Source organism: Rhipicephalus microplus, chromosome 3 (genome assembly GCF_043290135.1).
Source record: "Rhipicephalus microplus isolate Deutch F79 chromosome 3, USDA_Rmic, whole genome shotgun sequence".
Lineage (NCBI taxonomy): Eukaryota > Metazoa > Arthropoda > Arachnida > Ixodida > Ixodidae > Rhipicephalus > Rhipicephalus microplus.
In genome coordinates, this window is record NC_134702.1 from 263,306,871 (window position 1) to 263,326,286 (window position 19,416).

Consider the following 19,416-nt stretch of genomic DNA (forward strand, 5'->3'; position numbering starts at 1 on the left):
ATGCAATAGAGTAGCGGGACAAGGGAACGGATTGCACACGAACATGGCACTGGAACCATCGGCAAGTGTTATGACGGCAAACTGGACGACAAGGTTCCGGCGACGAGCGCATTCTTGTGACGGCATAAAGAGGGCAGTTGAATCGGAAACGGAGTTGCACAAAAGAGATACCGCGGTGACCGAAAAAGCAGAAATGACAACGTCAGCGGTGACGATCACCTTTTTGGGTGAGCGAGGGAGATCTATGAATGTCGTGCTGAATGTAAACAAAACGAGTTGAGCATGAGCGCAGTCGACAACCGCATGATTAGCGGAAAAAAAGTTCCATCCCAGGATTATTTCATGAGATGCATGCGGAAGGACGACAAATTCAACGATGTAAAGCACTCCTTGAATCACAACACGAGCAGTGCATGTGGCAGAAGGTTGGACGTGTTGAGAACTCGCTGTGCGTAAAGAAATTTCTACCAGTGGAGTCGTCACTTTGTTCAGTTTGCGGCATAACACTTCACTGATTATACAAATATCGGCACCTGTGTCGACAAGAGCAGTTGTGGCAAAACCGTCCACAAACACGACAATCTCGTTAGGGGGCGAAAGATGAGGTCTTGGAAATTTCGTCGGTGGCGCAGCTCTTGCCTTAGGAACTGCGACTGTTAGTTTTTCTCCTGGGCGTGGTTGGAACGGCGAAGCATGGGGGAAGGAGACCGAAGACGGGGTGAAGGAGATCGACGTCGGCTGAAGTCTGGTCGACGTGAGCGGGGATCATGTGCATCAGGTGTCACATGCAATTCTGATTACCGAGGTATGTTGCCGGAATGCTGAACATTATTAAAATAGAATCCACGGCGACGACAGTAGCGCGCGACATGTCCTGGAATACCGCAGTTGTAGCAGATGGGCCGGTTATCCAGAGTACGCCAATAGTTTACAGGTCCTCGAGGTGGTGGAAAGGGCCGATTTACCGGATAAACCGAAACTGGTGACCTGTAGTAGCTGGTGGCGGGACTGTATGAAGGGAGCGGCGGTTGGGCAGGAGGTCGGCGGACGGCTTCTGCATAAGTCAGCGGTGCAGCAACTGATATTGGGGATGCGGGCGAAGGGAGAGCCTCGGCAACTTGCGTCTGAATAGCACGGCGAAATGAGGGGTCCAGTGTTGTGGGAGTCTCGTTGATGGTGGCGACAAGAGAGAGCTGTCGAGCAACTTCCTCCCGGATGTACTGTTGACTTGGAGACATTAACATGCTGTAGTCTTGGCCACTGCTTTTGCACTCCAAAGCCGAAATATCAGCTGTTTGCGTATTAGCGCGACGTGTAGAAATTCGTTGCTTGCGCAGTTCATCGAAACTTTGGCATAGCTGAATCACAGGCCGTGACGGTCTGTGGGTCTTTGGCCACAAGCACATGAAAGGCGTCGTCATCAATGCCTTTCAATATATTCTTTATTCTGTCAGCCTCCGTCATCCTCGCATCAACTCGCCTACAGAGGCTGATCGCATCCTCAATGTAGCTCGTGAATCTCTCACCCTTTCGCTGAAATCGTCCCCGCAGGCCCAGTTCAGCATGAACCTTGCGCGTGGCTGGACAACCGAAAAACGAGGTAACGGCCTCTTTGAAAACCGACCAGGTGGGGATGTCGGATTGGTCGTTGATGAACCATAGGTTGGCCGAATCCGTCAAGTAGAAGATGACGTGAGTCAGCTTTGCAGGGTCATCCCACTTGTTAAACGCGCTGGCACGCTCGTACTCTGCCAGCCAGTCCTCGACATCTTGATCTTCAGTGCCTTTGTATACTGGTGGGTCACGCAGACAAAGTACGCAGGACACATGACAGGCGGCAGCGTGGAAGAGGTTTGTGGGGGATCGACGCGCTCGGTCATCGCGGACTGAGATGGTAGCTTACGGCTGCGCAGCTCCAGGACGTTACCCAGCACGTTTCCACCAAATGCAACGAGCAAGGTTGCGTAAAAACACAGGTTATTATTCGAGAAACCTTAGCCGCAACAAGCTGATACAGGCAGGAACCCGGCAAGCACGAGCCACACACGGACGTAAACGTCTTCTTTCACACTGACTCAGAGCTGGTGCCACTATGCTTCGGTACAGAACGTAATAATCGCACAAAATATTGCTATTTTTAACAACGTAAACCTTGCTCGTTGCCGTTCCTAGGCATTCCTCATTCAGGTTTTGATTAAGTATAATTTTGTTCCACGAAGAAATATTATCACGACCAATTAAAGAAACCCAATCAAGCAAAAACTCACAGCATATTTACGGAGTGACTGATGATGAGTGAGGCGAAGCGTCCATCCGTCCATCCGTCTGCGTGTCTGTCCATTCATGCATGCGTCCATGCGTCCAATCACGTTCGAGAATGAAGACAGCGCGTGGGTAACACTGACGAGACGCAAGCGAAAGAAGCCGAACCCAAGCGTCTTCAACACGTCCGTCACTCTGCTTCGTCTATGCCCCACCAACGATCCGCCACGTACGGCGACTATCCAGGAGACAGAGAGTGACACTCGTTCTCCGTGCACCCAGGCAAAGCCCGCGCAGTAGCCGATCCAAAAGTAGCGGTACAGCGCCATCTACAATATCCGCACTCAACTGCTGTTTGCGTGTACTTCTATGAGACAGCGCAGTTTATTGCACTGTTTTGGAGATACTGCCTTTTTTCTTTCTCGTCTATTCTTTTTTCCGTTACTAGTGACGCATGAGAAGGTTAAACTAAGGAGAGTTTCGCCCCTAAAAGTTCTGAGTAGCTTCTCTAGTCTACTTAGAAGAAAATGTACTTGGTTTCACGGCGTGAAGCCACACACCTTTTTTTTAAAACCTTACTGCGGGGTTATTGGGACATGGTACAGTGAAATTCAGTATGTCTGATAAAGCTTCAGTAGAACAGGACATTTATGAACCATAAATTGGGCTTTTATATTGGTCGTAAAGCGACTAAAACTTGTGATTACCGCTATTGAGTGAGCTGTGTTTGGGCATGCGAACGTACCTGGCCAGCGCCCACCGTTCTCCGTTTTCCACGCGCCCAGCGAGGTACCAGTCCAGCAGGACAATGTTGGCCCCGACGGAAAGGTGCGCCACCTGCGTCTGCTCGAATGAGGCGTCCGCAAAGCACGTCGTTATATCGGGCAGCACACAAAGCAGGGCGCCATCTTGCACATTGTAGGTACAGCGTTGCACAGACCACTCTCCCGGCTTAGACTGGTAGACCTGGTGAAGAACGAGGATGAGACATTAGGAACAAGCTGGAACACAATACGTTGGTTCGAGCACCGATGCAGCAAAACAGTGTTGACAGTGCAGTCGAGCTTCTGATAGAGGTACGGCTGGTCGGGAAGTAACAAAAAGGAATTCAAATAAAAACGCCGATCATAAAAAAGAAATATTAAAAAGTCGTTTCAGGTCCCCGGGCCGCAATCTTGTTCTAAATAGAAACCAGGATGAGTATGAACACTGCTTCACTCGTTCTTGCAATCGTTTTGAAGAATGCTCTCGTCAGGGCAGCAGAAAAATGTATCTTCTTTAACGCCATAGCGTTAAAAAGTCTGATTCGCAGAAATTACAGCGTTGGCGTCGGGTTTCACCGAAAAATCAGCATCCTGTGTGTGACGAAAAATGAAGATACAAATAAAATAAATAATAAAACATTTTGGGTCCGAGTGAGGATCAAACCCGGATTGCTTACGGGGTGAGCAAGTTTTCTATCAAAAAGTCAAGCCTTTTTAGGGGCGAAGCTCCTTATGGCGTGACTTCGGCGTCCCTCGTATGTAACCACCAGTGGCACATACCCGAAATAGGTATAACACTTGACCTCCAAGGTGGTGCCAGTGAGATATTTCTTCTGTGCGTTGTTTACCAATAAAAAATAGTGCTCAATGTACATGCCAATGGCTGCTAATGGGGAATGAGAGACATGAGCATTCGGCTTTTAGTCAACGCGCACGCTGCGATCCCCATTAGCAGCCATTGGCATGTACATTGAGCACTATCGGACAAGAAAGGGATGCTACATTATACTCGCTGGGTGTAACCTCCTTAGCCTTAGAAAGGTTTAGCGAGCGTTGAGCCGCAGTGCCATGAATACAATGAACTTGTATATACCATGAATGAACTCAAGGTGGTTAAAAATGAGAAGTAGATACGAAGCGCAAGCCGTAAGAAAGTAAAAGCCGAATTCTCCTGTCTCTCATTTCTCATTAGCAGCCATTGGCATGTAAATTGAGCCCTATCTGACAGGGAAATGTTGCTACGTTATACTCGCTGGGCGTAACCTCCTTGGTTTTCGAAAGGTTTAGCGAGCGTTTGGTCGCAGTGCCATGAATACAGTGAACTAGAATATACCATGAACTCGAGGTGGTTAAAGGTGGGAAGTGGACCCAAAGCGCAGGCCGTAAGAAAGTGTGCGTGTGCCACCTCTCGTTTAGTCCTTGGAATGTCCGCTGGATGGCGGTGCTTCTATATGGGGAATATATAATAAAAAGATGCGAGATGGTGGGACTTGGAGTGTTGAATAGATGAACGAACGGACACACAAACAGATGCATGGATGGACGCATGAACGGACGCAGGGGCGGATGCATGAAAGAATGCAGGGACGGGCGCACAAACAGACGCATGGACGGTCACACAGACGGACGCATGGACGGACGAATGCTTCGCCCCACTCTCCATCATTCACTCCGTGGATATGCTGCCATTTTTTGTTTTGTTATTACTTTCTTTGACACATTTACAGTAATAATGTAATGAGTAAACAGTGTAGACAAACCCCGCGGTGATAGTTTAGTTGCTAGGGTACTCGGCTGCTGACCAGCAGGTCGCAGTATCGAATCCCATCGGCGGCAGCTGCATTTCCGATGGAGGCGGAAGTGTTGTAGGCCCATGTGGTCAGATTTGGGTGCAAGTTAAAAACCTCAGGCGGTCGAAATATCCGGAGCCCTCCACTACGGAGTCTCTCATAATCATATTGTGGTTTTGGGAAGCAAAACCCCACAAATAAATCAATCAATCAATCAGTGTAAACAAAGGTAAAAAGCACTATGGTTTCCATAGTAATCATATTTCCTTTATACGCATGAGTGGCTCAAGTTGTCCAAATCACTCTGATACTTGGTCCCGAATTATACAGTATTCAAAAAATCTTGCAATCACATGGCGGAAAAATTCACAAATAGGCAGTGTATAGACGTCGGCATGGCGGACTGCCATGTATTTTTATTTTCAAGTTCAGTGAAGGTGAAACATCATTAAAATATTGTAATGCGCTCCATCATCTTCTTGAATCGGTAAAACCTGATACCGCAGGCATCCAGCTGTCGATCTTTTTTGAAAGTTCTTTGCAGTTTAAGGTTTTCCAACAATCCAGAAAAACGTGTTCGATGGTTTCAGGTTTATGATAAAAAAAACAGTGCGTTCCCCGCGGTACCAACAGACTCCTTTTTAGCATCCACGTTTCAACTTCAAGAATTTCTGTATGGAACTAAAACTAGAAGGGGGCGGCATTTTTTTTTACTCGCTTCAGTACGTTTTGGGTATGCCCAGCAGGATGCTTACTCGTGTACAGTGGTACCGGTCAAGCAAGGTTGACAAGGTCCTAATACTACCTTTTTTTTTCGTTTTACTATCTCCCGCTAGTTACTCGCTAGAAAAGGGTGCCGATTGAAAAATTCTATGTACGGTGAATGACGCTGACGTCGATGCCAGTGGCAAAATCCAGTTGACAGTGTCCATATAATTGCTACCGCATTAAAACAAACGTGACTGGCTGAAACCACCGAACCGAACACAGCGAAATAATACGTGCGACTAGACCGCTCCCACACTTATTCCCCCATAAATATTGCGAACACGCGGTGCAGCTTCTGCGCCTTTACACGCGAGCAGTGCAAAACCTACAATGTGTACCAGAGTAGGGAAACAAAAGTCACAGCATATATATGGCGTAAATTATTAGTGGGGTGAAGTGTCCATGCATCCGTCCATCCATGGTTCCGTCTGCCTGTTCGTGCGTGCATCCTTCCGTCCGTCGGTGCTTCCATTCGTGCATCCGTCCGTCCGTCAGCGCGTCTATACGTGCGGCCGTCCATCCGCACGTCCTACTGCACACACTTCTGTTGGACAGAATGCCATCTAGGCAACGAGACGAGAAATGGTAATGAGACAGCACCTTCTACTATAATGTTCGCGAGACACTGCCGGTTACGCCTGAAGCAGGACAAGGTTAGACTAAGAGGTGCTTCCGCCATAAGCAAACGTGGGTGATCCCCCTATATATAGATCGATATAACACGAAAGCAAAACGTGCCTTCAGAGAGGTAGTTGAGCGTTTATTGTGCATTGTTCCAGCAACAGCAACCAATTGCAAAGTCACGCTAAGAGCAGCAAGCAGCTCTGAACTCACAGCGTGCACCTCAAGCATAAATCACGCAGGAAATTAGCATACACAGGAAGAGCGTGGACTAACAACTGTCAGAGCTCGACGCTTAATGTGCACTGTTCAAGCAGGAAGGCGGACGCACGAAACCAGCGCACAAGTATACACACGACAAACGCGAACAACCGTCACACTCCTTTCATTGTCGTGTGTCAGTAGCGCGCTTCTTTCATAAACGCGGCCGCGGCACTGATCCAAGTGATCTTGAAGTTGAATAGAGTGTCTGATGGCGCGCGCGCACCACGGTAGAACAGAATGCGCTCTCTGGGTGTGTTGCTTCGTAGAGCGTTTCCATCGGAATCGATAGCCACAGAGGCAGTCGGATTCTCCGCGGCAGACCTCCCTCTGACATTCTTGATAAGATAGTCTGGTTTCCGGCTCCAATGAAACCAGACGTGCTGCGGAGTCGCCTGAACCCGAATAAGATAGCCCACGACCGTGCGCGTTGTTTCACATGCCGCAACGGGCTGGTCTCTCGCATTAGTTCGGGAGAGCTCGTCCACAGTGATCCTCTCGTTCAGTTTCACGATATAGCATCTCATTATAGAGGAGACCGAGAGATTTCTCTCTTTCTCTATTATCATCTCCACAGATGACAAGCAAGCACGCACTGCATGCTCCAGACGAGGTGTTACCCCTGTAGGTGCTTTCTAAGCATGCTTCATCCGAACATTAATCCACTTTGGTAAATATTGATGAATATTGCTCTCTGAATCACAAGCTCTGGTGGAAGCCTGCGTTACAGGACTTTAACCGAGAAGCCGACTGAATGACAGCAATCACAGACCCCAAACAACACGTCCAGCTTCAAGCTGTCCAGATGGCTTGTGAACGTACTGAGAGTCATGGCCTCTCTCTTCCTACATGTGACTAGTCGACGGCTGGGTGGGGACGTATACCTAATTGGCACGCATCCTAGCCTCTCAGGGCCAAAGTAAAGTATTTTTCTGTCTGTCGTGGAGGCGAGAGCGCACCCAATGCTAAGCCACTGGAACGGGGAAAGTACCACCATTCTCTTTTCTTCGCCACCACCTGTAGTCGGTCGGCTTCACCCCAAAAATAGCCCAACTCGTTCGGTTTGTCACTCTCTCCCAGCCACTGAATTTCGGTGCTTTGGCGGATAATTGTTCTTATAGCCTAAGAAAATCACTTAGGAACTTGTAAACATCAAGGCTTGTTAGCACATTTATTAACACGTTTGTTTAGCCATCGAATTGCCAGGGTGCTGTTCTTTTGGTAGTAGCAACCAGCGTGAAGCGATCCAAGCCTTTTGCTATGCCCAGAAGAAAAAAATGTCCCTTTATCTGCATGTTACACTGCAACTGTCGTCGAAAGACGATAGTCTTACGTCTGGAAAGAGTGAACAAAACGTTTCTTTGATGTTCTGTGCAAGAATTCAGTGAATATTCTGGAGGCGTGGCGTCAGATTGCCTCGAGCCTGCAGCGGAGGCAAACGAGTGCATCGAGTCACGGCACACGTGCGACATGAGCGCTATCTGGCAGTTATCCCGGAAAACGAAGCGCGTGGCATGCGCACCCATCTCGGAGGTGATTAGAGGTAGAAAGCAAGGCGACGGGTAGGTGCCGCCACCATGTCATGTTAGCAAAGTGTTGGAAACACCTGCATTTTGAGCGTCGTGTTTCATTGTCAGCGCCGCGCGATGAACGCTGTGGTCCTTATAGAATTCCTTATGCGTGCCTTCTCTAGTATAAATCAACACATAGAAAATATCGACGTGTTGTTATGGTGCCTCAGATGTGGGCAATAATTGCTTTCTAATTGACGATCGCAAAACTTCTTATGAACGCTAAAACTTGAGCAATATTGGTGGGCACTGTTGATGGGGTCCACCATTTGGGGTATCGTTTGGTGTCAATTGCGGTACATTAGGAGCAGACAAACAGACAAATGGACAGACATACCTAAATGTTTTCGTCAAAGGCCTTCAAGAAGGACTATCGTCTTTACAAACATTGGCCCCGTATTTGCATGTTAATCTGCAAATGTCGTCGAAATACGAGTCTTGCGTGTGGAGAGAGTGAACAAAGCATTTAGTTGTTCTGCGCAAGAACATCGGTGAATGGTATTCTGGAAGCGCTGCGTTAGAGTGCCTCGAGCGTGCAGCGGAGGCGAACGAGGGCATCAAGGCACGTCACACGTGAGACATGAGCGCCATCTGGCAATTTTCTTGGCTCTGAGATGGGTGTGCGCGCCCATCTCAGAGGTAACAAGGTGCAGAACGCAAGGCGATGGGTAGGTGCCACTACCTTCTCGTCTTAGAAAAGCGTTGGAAACACTCGCATTTTTCTGCAGCGTTGCATGGTCAGCGCAGCGTGATAAACGCTACGGTCCTTAAAGTTACTTATGTATGCCATTTCTAGTAAAATACCCACATGCAGAATATATACGTGTTGATATGGTGCCTCAGACATGCGCAATAATTGCTTTTTAATTGCCCATTGCACAAGTATGAACGCTAAACCTTGAGCAACATTGGTAGGCGCTAAATACCTGGTGTCCTTAAGAGTGGACAAACAGGCAAATGTGCAGATAGGCAGACAAACGGACACACAGACCAAAATTTTTACGTCGAAGGTCCCCATGAAACACTGTCATCTTTGAAATATGGCACAAAGTAACGGCTGTGTGGTTGCGCTGAATTTGGCGGGAAAAGTTCACTCCCACAGCTGGTACCCGCCTTTCTGAGATAAGCACCATATTGAAAATTGTTAAATATTGTTTCGGGATATAATTGCGTTTTCCCGGCCCTAGAGCAGCGTGTTTTGCACGGTTGCCATAGAGGCTGATGAGCAATAACACTACTGTCCTGAATCAGGTTGCCGTAACATTAATTGGGGCTCTAATGTAGCTCTGAGTGCATCATGAAAGCTGACTTCTATACATATTCACTGCAATACCTTTCCATTGGGATTGATTTTGATTTCCGGTGTTGTTTTACGTGCGTGCTGTTCTTTTTTACATGCGTGCTTGCATGCGGTCGTTTCACTAGCTTCACAAACAACAAATGTAGTGCTGCTTGACGCTCCAGTATAACGAACATAAATGACAGTTGGCAGTTGGCAGCAAATGACAGTTGGCAGCAAATGACAGTTGGTCGGCTCGCAAGCTTGTTATATACCAAGATTCGTATTGCGCGACGCAACTGTATTTAGGTTTTTCCTGTGAGGTGCACTAAAATTTTATTGCTTCGTATAAATTAAATGAACGCCTACAGGTACACATTTTATACAGTGGGTAACTGTACAAGTTGGCGATGTGAAGCACACGCACTTAAATCACATTAACGATGTGTCCGTGTGTTGTTTGCCATCAACAAAAGTGTGAAAACAGTTTGCCATTTGCCAGATTGCTGGAAAAAGAATAACAAAATACCTGCTGTCGTGAGAAAAAAAATCACAGCACATCCATGAGTGAATGATGATGAGTGCGGCAAATAGGGCGGACAGACGCATGGACGGACGCACGAAAAGACTCACAGACAAACGCAGGGACGGATCAATGCACAAATGAGCAGACGCACTGAGAAACAAACAAACGCACAGACGGATGAATGAATGGAAAGCCCCATGGGCATACGCAGGGACGGACGCATGAACGAACGCCGGGATGAACGAACAGACGGACGGATAGACGCCCGGATGAACGCACTGGTGGACAGATGCATGGGAGAACGGATAGACAGGCGCACGGACGGACGCATGAATGGCTAGACGAACGCAGGGATGGACATACGGACGGATGGACGCACAGATGGACGGACGGACGAACGCAGGGACGGATGGACGGACGGATGGACTGACGGACACTTCGCCCCACTCATTATCATCGACTCCGTGGATATGATGTGACACCGTTTTTATTGACATGTAATGCGATGCAACTGGCTACTACGACTACAACAACTTGGGACATATGACCCACGACGTAAGGTGCGGTGCCCCTAAAAGAATAGTTCAATGCGCCGGTAGCAACAGGCGTACAACGCAGGCGTACATCTTCGCGCAATTGCAGCTTCAGTACAACAAGCGATTAAGAACAACGCATTGAGTGCTATTCAAAATGAACGAGTTAAATAGGCATGTACACAGCGAGCGAATGAACCTGTATGCACCGGTGCACTGGTGATCGTAATTATACCCAATTGAGATTAAATTTCTCAACAGTGATTGGCATCCTTCTGCAGCTGCCATAAGAGAGTCTATCACATCAGGCTCGACCGTGATTGAAACTGCCTGTGTGACAGTGCTTCAAGTTATAACTCTCTAATTGCGAAATGGCATAACTTACGCTGCCCCAACACGAAAGGTCTCTGGGTTGCCACTTGCCGCGCTGGATTTTAGGGGCGAAGCTCCTTATATCAGCACCCGTTCATCCCTCGTAGCCGTTGTATTAGTGTGTAACAAGTATAACATTTTAACCTCCAAGGTGATGCCGGTGAGAGACTTCTTCTGTGCGTTGTCGAACAATAAAAGATAGTGCTCAATGTACATGCCAATGGCTGCTAAGGGGTAATGAGAGACAGGAGAATTCGGCTTTCAGTTAACGCGCACGCTGCGATTTTTTTATTGTTCAACAATGCACAGAAGGCAAGAAAGGGTTGGTACGTTACACTCGCTGGGCGTAACCTCCTAGGTTTTATAAAGGTTTAGCGAGCGTTGGGCCACAGTGCCATGAATACAGTAAACTAGTATATACCATGAACTCGAGGTGGTTAAAGCTAGGAAGTAGACACGAACGCAAGCCGTAAGAAAGTGTACGTGTGCCTCCTCTCGTTCAGTCCTTGGAATGTCCGCTGAATGGCGGTGCTTCTATATGAGGAATATAAGACGAAAAGATGCGAAACGGTGGTACTCGGAGTGTTGAATAGGTGGACGAACGGACACATAGACAGATGCATGGACGGACGCACGGATGACTGCACGGACGGATGGACGCATAGACGGACGCAGGAGCGGATACATGAACGAAAGCAGGGACGGACGCACAGATGAACGTGCGGACGCACGAACAGACGCACGCACGGACGGGCGGATGGACGCATGGGTGACCACACAGACGCACGCATGGATGAACGGAAGCAAGAACAAATGAACGGATGGATGCTTCGCCCCACTCTCCATCATTCAATCCGTTGATATGCTGCCATTTTTTTACAAGCCACAAGAGTCGCCTTTTCGAATCTGTTTGGAATCTGAACATCCTGTAACTATTTCGCGAGTGGTTTGTGCACTGTGGCACGCGACACCCAGGCATATCGCCCGAAAAATGCCGCGCACGCATCTCTTAACCTGCCGTGACGATGCGGGGGGAGTCGAATGGCGGCTCTCAATTGGAAGGTTGCACTCATCACTTCAAAGAGTGGCTCCACCCTCCAAGGGGGCGCGCGCATCGAGGAACCTTAAGTCTCCCCTTTCTTTTGGGGTGGGGCGGGCTCTTCGGGGTCCAAGATAACTAGTATTAAGGAAACAACCAGGGAGACTATTGGAAAGGTGGTAGAGACAAATACGATTCCAGAGTGGCGCCAAAATCTAAGACACGTAGAGTCCGGAGGAGAAATCGACGTAGGTATGAGGATCGAGCAAATTCAGACCAAGGGTACATAACATGCAGTGGGGCAGAAATGGGTTGAAGTGGAGAGAGATAGAATAACAGCTAATGGAGGAGAAGCTGATGGTATATAAATTTAGAGAAACTCACCTTGGGAACATAGAGCAACCACCTAGCAATCCTCACCACGCATGGGTATATTGAATAGAACAGAAGGCAGCAGAAAGCGGGGTGGTATTGGGGCACTTATTTATAAAACTAGAGACTGGGAAAGGGTCAAGCAGAAGTGAGAGAACATTTATGGCTAAAAGGAAAGGTGAAAGGGCAGGTGACGCTCCTGGCTTTGTATACTTATGGAGAGGGGTAAAAGCCAGAGAAAAAAAAAACAAAGTTGTGCAGTGCAGAGATAATCTTATTGAAGAATGAGGATAAGAGTGTGAGGTAATTAAATTAAGAAATATGAATGCACAGATAAAAGATATGAATGAAACTACTGATCCAACAGGCAGAATGTTATTGTATATGTGTGAAAGGTGTGATTTAATCATTTGCAACAATACCGAGAAGAGCGAAGGGCAAACAACATGGGAGGTAGAAAGGCTGCGGTCGACGAAAGATCACTCAATGATGCCACACAGGATGTATTATCGGCTAAGGGTGACGAACATAGATAAATATGTGTCGAGAAGCTTAGGTAATGATCACAAACGTATCAAGCTGAATTTTCTAAGAGAAATGAAAATGGGAAGGAGGCTATATGAGCAACCACATGGTAATACTTACTCAGAAAGGCAAATAGAAAAGGCAACTAAATAGATTGAGAAACTACACACCGAGTATACTAAAACAAAGTGAACGTACACAAATCTAACTCCAATGTTTCAGTTAGAGCTTCCCAAGGTACGAGTCAAATCAACCAGGAAAAGGAGACACAAACCACAAAGGCTATTGAGATGAGGAAGATATGAGAGCCCTAGTAAGTCGTCAGGAAGCCTCCAGAGAACACAGGTATGCTTAACAGAGGAGTGAAGCGGAAGATGATGTCAAAATAAAATGGGATAGCTTTTTGAGTTGCAGAAGGGAAGCGTCCAATGTCATCATGGAAGAGGTTAGAAGAAAAGGGGCTTAATAAATGTCTGAGGTAAAGAAAAAGAATAAAAAGGCAGCTGCAAAGTTTTGGAACCATCTCAATTCTCTAAGTAATAGTACAAGCATGGAAGAGAGGTTTATGACTACCGTTCAAGGAGTAAGAGTAGAAGGGGAGAAGGCAATGAAATACATAAGAACAATGATAACAAAAACATTAAAACACCAGGAAAGCACTTCATGCACCATACCAGATGAGGATGGCCCAATTAGCACAGTGGCTCCATCAGTACAATGAGAGAGGAAAACGGCAGAGAAGAGGGTTCCAATTGGTACATTAACAGGGCCTAATGGCATCAAAATTATGCTAATAAAGAAGCTAGGGCCAAACTCTAACCAAACACTAAGAGAAATAGCGAGCAAAGCAATAATGAATGGTGAACACCCCAATGGGTGTAAAGTAAGCAAGATGAGCCTGATCTATAAAGGAAAGGGGAACAAAGCTGATATAAACAACTACCGTCCTGTAACAGTGTGTCGTGTGTTATGTTCGTCACATAGCAAGGCGTGTGACGCGAGGAAAATGGAGACAGTGAGCAAAACAAACGGGAGTTATATTGGACAAACAAAAAAACTATTGAACATACAGTACTATAGGTCGTACACGCACGCAGTTCACACACGAAAGAACAGAGTAAATAGTCTCACAGTCTGTGCCGTAGCCCGGTGCCTTGAAGTGGGACCCGTTGCGTGCTCGGATGCTGTCGCCGCTTGCGTTCCAGGTCAGCATACCACTGTAAGGGGCATCACCAGGTCTAGGCGTAGCCGCACACTGTCAGCGACGTCGGCTCGGTGGACATGGTCAGCAGCTCCGGTCTTTCGAAGGCGCTCGCCGTACCGGAGATGTCCACAGGACCACTCACTGAGAACTCAAGCTTGGCCACGACGACATGCCGTGCGCCGAGGACGTCAATGGCTCGAGGACTGGAACCCGGCCTTTCGAACCTCGCGCGTAGTTGTGGGTTCACCCTAGGCTCTCTTGCGTCGTCTTGCCGGCGTCCGAACAGCTTCGTTCTCCGCGAGCGTCTCCTCTTCTTTTTTCAATGGGCGCGCTGCAATGCCTCTTCATCCTTCTCATCTTCTAAATTATTTGGTACTGTCGTCTGCTATCCTCGCATTTTTAAGGTATTACATCACATCACCCCCCACTTAAGAAAGTTCTTCCGGTAGAAGAACTTGAGGGCACTGGGGACACGTTGGTTTGCCGTCGGAAACACACACGCAAGCACCGCTGCACACTATAGCAGTTCCGAGCCCCACACACTCGGTACATTCGGTCACAGAAGTACACACCAGAAAAAAAGAAACAAGTCACAGAACTAAAGCATCATGATACTTGTATCGCGCTGTAAGGTTTACATCTTAAGCTATTAATACCACTGAGCATCGATTCTTTATGCAGACGTTGCTCACAGAGTTGGCAAACGGCCCATGTAATCTACGCACTTCCATAAAGATGAGGCTCCACCGTAACACGCAGCTGTTCACATGCTTGGCTGACGTGACGTACACAAGCGGTTTGTGGTCACTCTGTAGAATGAATGTGCGTCCGAATAAGACGATATGAAGTTTCCGGACCGACCACGTAAAAGGCAGGGCCGCTCGCTCCACTGTAGAGTAAGCAGCTTTGCATGGTTGCAGTATACGGCTTGCGTATGAGACTGGGTGCAGTAGTCCTTTCGTTGGAATGGAACGCATGGTAGCTCGTCGCTTTCGGTGTCATCCGCCCGGCAAACAGCTGATGCTTCATGCGGTGGTGCAGGCAGCGGTTCCTCATACTTTTTCAATAGGTTGATATGGAATATTGTGCTGCTGGTACCAAGATCTATTAAATAATCGACATCATTTCTCTTCTCAAGGACATAAAATGGTCCCTTCCACGTCAGAGCCAATTTGTTGGTATCCGATGGAAGCAGAAGTAGAACCTTGTCTCCAGGGGATAATTGACGTTGTCTGGTCTTTCGGTCACAATGCTTCTGTATCATTTTTGCTTTCTGAAGCTCCTCTTTGGCTAATCGGCAGGTGTCTTCAAGACGATTCCGCAGTTCGACTACGTACCGATAGGATGTTTTCACATCATCATCAAGATGATGAGCGGCCCATAATTCTTTCAATATCGCCAGGGGTCCTCTGACGTAACGGCCGTAGAGCAAGTCGAACGGGGAGAAGCCTAAGCTCGACTGCGGAACTTCGCGATAAGCGAAGAGTAAGGGTGCCAGGTACCGATCCCATTCCTTCGGACACTCCTGACACATTCTTCTTATCATTTGTTTCAAGGTGCCGTTGAACCTCTCTACAAGGCCATTAGCCATGGGATGATATGGGGTTGTTGGCAATCGTTTGAAGGAGAGAAGTCGGCTTAGCTCCTTCATTAGGCGTGACGAGAATGACGTGCCTCTGTCACTGATTATCTCCCGTGGGACACCTACACGAGAAAACATCTCCAGAAGTGCCTCAGCGACTTTCTCCGTCTCGATGCTCGGCAGTGCTACAGCATCGGGATAACGCGTTGCCATGTCCACCATTGTCAGTACGTACTTGTTTCCGCCCTCTGACATCGGTGATAATAGACCCACTATATCAATGGCTACTCTCTTTAAAGGGGTGTCAATTATAGAAGTGTTGCCGAGAGGTACACGACCCACCAAGTGCTTGGGAATACTTCTTTGACATATATCACACGATTTAACAAATCATCTGATGTCTGACTGAACCCCTGGCCAGTAGAAATCTTCGAGTACCCGGTCGGTAGTTCGTTTAATTCCCTGATGGCCCGAAAGGATGCCTTCGTGGGCCATTTTCATAACAAATTGTCGGAGGCACCTTGGTACCACAAGCTGATTCACCTGCCTCTTAGAGTGAAGGGTGTACTTGCGATAGAGGATTCCGTCCTTCGTGAAGAACAATATTTTACCAAACCTTGTCTTGACCTCTTTGTTAACGGCTTCGAAGCATTTCCGCAGGCTACTGTCTTCCTCCTGTTTGGTTTTAAAGTCCTGTGGGCTGATGTCTAAGGGGTTATTAACTGGAGCCGGAAGTAGATGTGGATTTCCTGCCTGTCGGTTTACTGCAGCAACTTTTGTCTTGAAACGTGTTTTCCTTGCAGCCGATGTTGAAGTCTTTGCATACAAGGGTCCGTGTGCAGAACCAGATTTTTCTGCGCCAGAATACTCTTCTGCAGTGTTCTGGGTGTAAAGACGGCTCTTCCAATCGTTATCAGGATTGTGAGCATCTCGAACGCCTTCCACGTTTCCCAAGACAACATCATATAAAGGAGTATTCATACAAAGGGCTCAAGTTTTGCCAGTGAAGAACGGTGAAAAAATATCACGTGTGCTTCAGGCAGCTTCATCAATCGTCCGTCCAGGAGGTAAATCGAGGAAATCTTTCCAGTCAGCTTGCTATCCGCCACAAGAGACCTTTTGACAATGACTGAATCGCATCCGGTATCTCGCAGTACTGTTGCAGGATATCCTTCGAGTACACCTTCGCCCGTGGGCATCAATTTTTCCTTCAGCTTGGCTGGGTGCGTTTCTGCGCACTCCGGACTATCAGGAAGACAAAGCGAAGCCTGCGACTCTTAATTAATTATCTTGGCTCCATCTCTTTGTTGAAAAGAGCATGAGGCCTTCTCAACGCTGTTGGCCCTTTTGGAGCAGTCACCTGTTTTATGCCCAGTGCGGCGGCATTTTCCACAAAAGGGTGGCTTTGTACCTGGACCCTTTGTGTTGGTCCAGCAATCAGCAGCTCTGTGACCCTTTTTGTTGCAAAGGAAACACTGCGGTTTCTCTTTGTCATCTTGCCGCTCAGACGTGCGTGTTTGACCTGGAGGCTTGCTCCGGATATCGCCTTTACATTAGCCAAGGTTAATCAACCCCTGGGCCTCCAAGTAGTGGTCTGTAGCCTCCGCAAGTTTTTCAAGGCTTTCACAGTTTCTTTCTTTAAGAAACACAGCGAGTTTCACATGACATTGTGCGAGAAAACTGCTCCAAGACAATTTTGTCCCGCAGAGCATCGTAGGTCCGGTCTGCCTTGGCCATTTCTTGCCAATGGTCAAAATAACCTAATAGACGCCCGGCAAACTGCGTGCCCATTTCAGAATTATCTGGTTTTGCTGATCGAAATTTTGTTCGATAGCCTTCTTCTGTGAACCTAAAGCGTTGTAGTAGCGTTTTCTTCAACGTTACGTAGTCCGTGGCATGTTCTGGTGCCATCCTACCAACTACACTCAAGACCTCTCCGGTCAAGCAAAGGCTTAGTGATAGGGCCCATTTGTCTTGCGGCCAGTCTTGACTAGCAGCGACGCGCTCAAATCGCTGTATATATGCGTCCAGCTCATAGCGTTCCTCGTTAAAGGCTGGGATGAGTTTATGTGGACTTTGGTAGCTCTGCATGGTGCCTACGAGCGCACCCTCGGTAAGCTGCCCAGTAGTTGTGCTACCTGCTGTCGCACCTAACTGATGCAACTTTAACTTGAGCTCTAGAACTTCCTTCTCTGCTTGTAATCTAGCGACTGCCTCTGCCTCGGCTTCTTTCGTGGCATTTCGTTCAGCCAGACGAGCGTCACGTGCCTCTTTTTCGCGTGCGCGTTCTTGGTCCATCCATTCTTTTAGTGCTGAGCCACTTAACCCTAATTCCTTTCCGATCGCCGTCAGCTTATCTGCCTCCATCATCGACCGTCACACACACATATGCGATGTGATACTCTCCTAAGATGTAACAAGAGTAGTCCTGTCTCGCGGACGCCAGATATGTCGTGTGTTATGTTCGTCACATAGCAAGGCGTGTGACGCGAGGAAGATGGAGACAGTGAGCAAAACAAACGGGAGTTATAGTGGACAAACAAAAAAAACTATTGCACATACAGTACTATAAGTCGTACACGCACGCAGTTCACACACGAAAGAAAAGAGTAAATAGTCTCACAGTCTGTGCCGTAGCCCGGTGCCTTGAAGTGGGACCCGTTGCGTGCTCGGATGCTGTCGCCGCTTGCATTCCAGGTCAGCATACCACTGTAAGGGGCATCACCAGGTCTAGGCGTAGCCGCACACTGTCAGCGACGTCGGCTTGGTGGACATGGTCAGCAGCTCCGGTCTTTCGAAGGCGCTCGCCGTACCGGAGATGTCCACAGGACCACTCACCGAGAACTCGAGCTTGGCCACGACGACACGCCGTGCCCCGAGGACGTCAATTGCTCGAGGACTGGAACCCGGCCTTTCGAACCTCACGCGTAGTTGCGGGTTCGCCCTAGGCTCCCTTGCGTCGTCTTGCCGGCGTCCGAACAGCTTCGTTCTCCGCGAGCGTCTCCTCTTCTTTTTTCAATGGGTGCGCTGCAATGCCTCTTCATTCTTCTCATCTTCTAAATGATGTGGTACTGTCGTCTGCTATGCTCGCATTTTTAAGGTACTACATCACACAGTGACATCAGTAGTTTACAGGCTGGTTACAAAGATAATAAAGGAAAGACTACAGACATGGGTGGAGAGTGAGGGGGTGCTGGGAGAACTACCAAATCGGTTCCGTAAACAAAGGAGGTTGGAGGACAGTTTGGTTTCATTGATGCATTGTATTGAAATAGCCGGAAAAGAACACAGGCCCCTGTGGCTGGCATTTCTAGATATCAAGGGAGATTACGATAGTTTGATTCAAGAAGACTTGTGGGGAATACTAGACACGCTAGGTGTAAAAGATGAAATAACCAATCTTCTAAAGGATATCTCTAAATGTAACACGGTAGTTAAATGGGAAGAGCAGGTATCCGAACCTACAAAAATACAACGCGGGCTTCGACAGGAATGCCCTTTGTGACCTTTGTTATCTATGCTGTGTCTATAGGAGCTAAAGGCTAAATTATAGGAGAGTCGACTCGGCTTCACCTCTATTTTGCCAGGCAAGGAAAACACATTGAACAGTCATTACCAGCATTGATGAACGCAGATAATATAGTATTATTAGCCGACAACAAGGAAAATCTGCAAGGTTTGATAGACATCTGTGGTAACGAGGGAGATAAGGTAAATTTGTAGTTCAGCAGGGAAAATCGGCAATCATGATTTTTAATGATAACAAAGGCAGTGAGCATAAGATACGGGAAGTCACACTAGAAATAGTGGATAAATACAAATACTTGGGAGTATCGATAAATAACAGGGCTCAGTATCTAACGCAGCACGAAAGATACGTAATGATTAAGGGTCCCAGGAATGCAGCTGTAAGGAAAAATAGGGCACTGTCGAACCACACAGGTATG

The 19,416-nt window shown here is 47.7% G+C and overlaps 1 protein-coding gene across 6 annotated transcripts in view; it reads right to left on the reverse strand.

Moving 5' to 3' along the window:
* Positions 1 to 19,416, reverse strand: part of LOC119168408 (uncharacterized) — a 626,194-nt gene that overhangs the window by 468,783 nt on the left and 137,995 nt on the right. For all 6 annotated transcript variants that reach the window (XM_075890976.1, XM_037419821.2, XM_075890977.1 and 3 more), the window contains exon 4: positions 3,008 to 3,228. In XM_075890976.1, coding sequence (XP_075747091.1) covers positions 3,008 to 3,228 — 221 coding nt within the window. The remainder of the gene's footprint in view (positions 1 to 3,007; positions 3,229 to 19,416) is intronic.